Genomic DNA, 3,201 nt, shown 5'->3' with positions numbered 1-3,201 from the left:
GATATTTGACGAGATTGAATCTATACGCAAAAAGGGCGTGAAATATCATGGCGAAGGCAATTATGAAGACGCGTTATTTTATTTTCAGAAAGCTGTAACTCAAATCAAATCGATAGTGGAGAGTAGCGATAGTCGTCGTCAACTTGAATATTCTACTTATCTCGCTATGGCTCAATCTTACCGGGAAAAATATCAATTGATAGAAGCCAATGAATACAGTGGAAAAGCAGAAAAGTTAGCTGAGAAACTAGAAGAGGTCAAGATTTCTTATTGTTTCGATATCCAGGGCGACTGTAAACGACTTCAAGGTGATTTTATGGGTGCTTTGCGTGATTACAACAAATCACTTCAAATAAAATTAAAATCGTTAGGGAGTGAACATCTTGATGTCTGTGAGTCCTATCAGAACATTGGCTTGGTCTATCAGAATCAAGGCAAGCATGACGAGGCTTTAAAGGAATACAATAAATCATTAAGGATTAAGCTGAAAATTCTTGAAAATAATGATCCTAGTATTGCTGTATTATATAACAGCATTGGACAAGTCTATCAAGACCTAGGCAAGTATGATGACGCTCTATCAATGCATAACAAATCACTCAAGATTAATCGAACACAACTTGGCGACAATCATCCAAGTATTGCTACAACATATAACAACATTGGTCGTGTTTATAATCATCAAGGCAAGTATGATGACGCTCTATCAATGCATAACAAGTCACTCAAGATTACACAAACACAACTTGACGACAATCATCCAAGTATTGCTGATACATATGACAACATTGGTCTTGTCTATGATAATCAAGGCAAGTATGATGACGCTCTATCAATGCATAACAAGTCACTCAAGATTAATCTGACACAACTTGGCGACAATCATCCAAGTATTGCTACAACATATCACAACATTGGTCGTGTTTATAATCATCAAGGCAAGTATGATGACGCTCTATCAATGCATAACAAGTCACTCAAGATTACACTGACACAACTTGGCGACAATCATCCAAGTATTGCTACAACATATGACAACATTGGTCTTGTCTATGATAATCAAGGCAAGTATGATGACGCTCTATCAATGCATAACAAGTCACTCAAGATTCAACAAACACAACTTGGCGACAATCATCCAAGTATTGCTACAACATATCACAACATTGGTCGTGTCTATAATCATCAAGGCAAGTATGATGACGCTCTATCAATGCATAACAAGTCACTCAAGATTAATCTGACACAACTTGGCGACAATCATCCAAGTATTGCTACAACATATGACAACATTGGTCTTGTCTATGATAATCAAGGCAAGTATGATGACGCTCTATCAATGCATAACAAGTCACTCAAGATTCGACAAACACAACTTGGCGACAATCATCCAAGTATTGCTACAACATATGACAACATTGGTCGTGTTTATAATCATCAAGGCAAGTATGATGACGCTCTATCAATGCATAACAAGTCACTCAAGATTAATCTGACACAACTTGGTGATAATCATCCAAGTATTGCTGATACATATAACAACACTGCAAATGTCTATGATAATCAAGGCAAGTATGATGACGCTCTATCAATGCATAACAAGTCACTCAAGATTAAACTGACACAACTTGGCGACAATCATCCGAGTATTGCTGATACATATAACAACACTGCAAATGTCTATAATCGTCAAGGCAAGTATGATGACGCTCTATCAATGTATAACAAATCACTCAAGATTAAACTGACACAACTTGGCGACAATCATCCGAGTATTGCTGATACATATAACAACATTGCAAATGTCTATGATAAGCAAGGCAAGTATGATGACGCTCTATCAATGTATAACAAGTCACTCAAGATTAAACTGACACAACTTAGCGACAATCATCCAAGTATTGCTGATACATATAACAACATTGCAAATGTCTATGATAATCAAGGCAAGTATGATGACGCTCTATCAATGTATAACAAGTCACTCAAGATTAAACTGACACAACTTGGCGACAATCATCCAAGTATTGCTGATACATATAACAACATTGCAAATGTCTATGATAATCAAGGCAAGTATGATGACGCTCTATCAATGTATAACAAGTCACTCAAGATTAAACTGACACAACTTGGCGACAATCATCCAAGCATTGCTGATACATATAACAACACTGCAAATGTCTATGATAATCAAGGCAAGTATGATGACGCTCTATTAATGTATAACAAGTCACTCAAGATTAATCTGACACAACTTGGCGACAATCATCCAAGTATTGCTATAACATATAGCAACATTGGTCGTGTCTATAGTGATCAAAGCAAGCATAAAGAAGCTATTTCTATGTATAAGCAATCCCTTAAGATTCAATTATCAGTTTTGGGTCGCAATCATCCTGATGTGACAAAGTCGTATAGCGGTCTAGGAAATGTATATCTTGCTGAAGGCAAGTATGAAGAAGCTATTTCTATGTACGAGCAATCCTATAACATTCTATTATCAGTTTTGGGTCACAACCATCCTGATGTCACAAAGTCATATAACAATCTAAGAAATGTATATCAAGCTGAAGGTAAGCGTGAAGAAGCTATTTCTACGAATGAGAAATCACTCAAAGAGAAACAAGAGGAACAAGAGAAGCAAGAAAAGCAAGAGGAGAAACAAGAGGAACAAGAGAAGCAAGAAGAGCAAGAGGAGCTAGAGGAGAAGCAAGAGAAGCAAGGGGAAAAAAGGGAGCAAGAGGAAAAAGAGAAGCAAAAGGAGCAAGAGAAGCGAGAAAAGCAAGAGAAGCAAGAAGAGCAAGGGGAAAAAAGGCATCAAGAGGAGCTAGAGGAGAAAGAGAAACAAAAGGAGCAAGAGAAGCAAGAAAAGCAAGAGAAACACGAGAAGCAAGAAGAGGAAGATGAGTTAGCAGGTACCATTAAGCGTTTTGTAAGGTGTTTGATTAGATATTTGCTGTAGGTATTCTGCTTTTCATTATAATTACAGCACTAACAGCACACTACGACACCATACTGAAGTATTGCAGTCGGTAAACAACATGTCCACCAAGTATTTCTTAAAATATAGGCGTTTCAACCCTGTTCAATTCTAAGTCGGTCTATTAGTCTAATAAGATCGAATAGATCGCGAAAATCGTTCAATGACAAACCTATTGTAGTAGTAGTGTGTAGTGCAGCCCCCAATATAACTTAAAC

The 3,201-nt window shown here is 37.1% G+C and overlaps 1 protein-coding gene across 1 annotated transcript in view; it reads left to right on the top strand.

The window, feature by feature from the left end:
- Positions 1-88: 88 nt before the first annotated feature.
- The window catches only part of TRIADDRAFT_62072 (uncharacterized protein), a gene marked incomplete at both ends in the record, with an annotated part of 39,604 nt that continues 36,491 nt past the window's right edge, over positions 89-3,201 (top strand). Inside the window, one exon of the mRNA XM_002118000.1 lies at positions 89-2,918. Within this exon, the coding sequence (XP_002118036.1) occupies positions 89-2,918 (2,830 nt within the window). The remainder of the gene's footprint in view (positions 2,919-3,201) is intronic.

Source organism: Trichoplax adhaerens, genomic scaffold (genome assembly GCF_000150275.1).
Source record: "Trichoplax adhaerens TRIADscaffold_34 genomic scaffold, whole genome shotgun sequence".
Taxonomy (NCBI): domain Eukaryota; kingdom Metazoa; phylum Placozoa; class Uniplacotomia; order Trichoplacea; family Trichoplacidae; genus Trichoplax; species Trichoplax adhaerens.
This window is presented reverse-complemented; position numbering and strand designations above follow the sequence as displayed.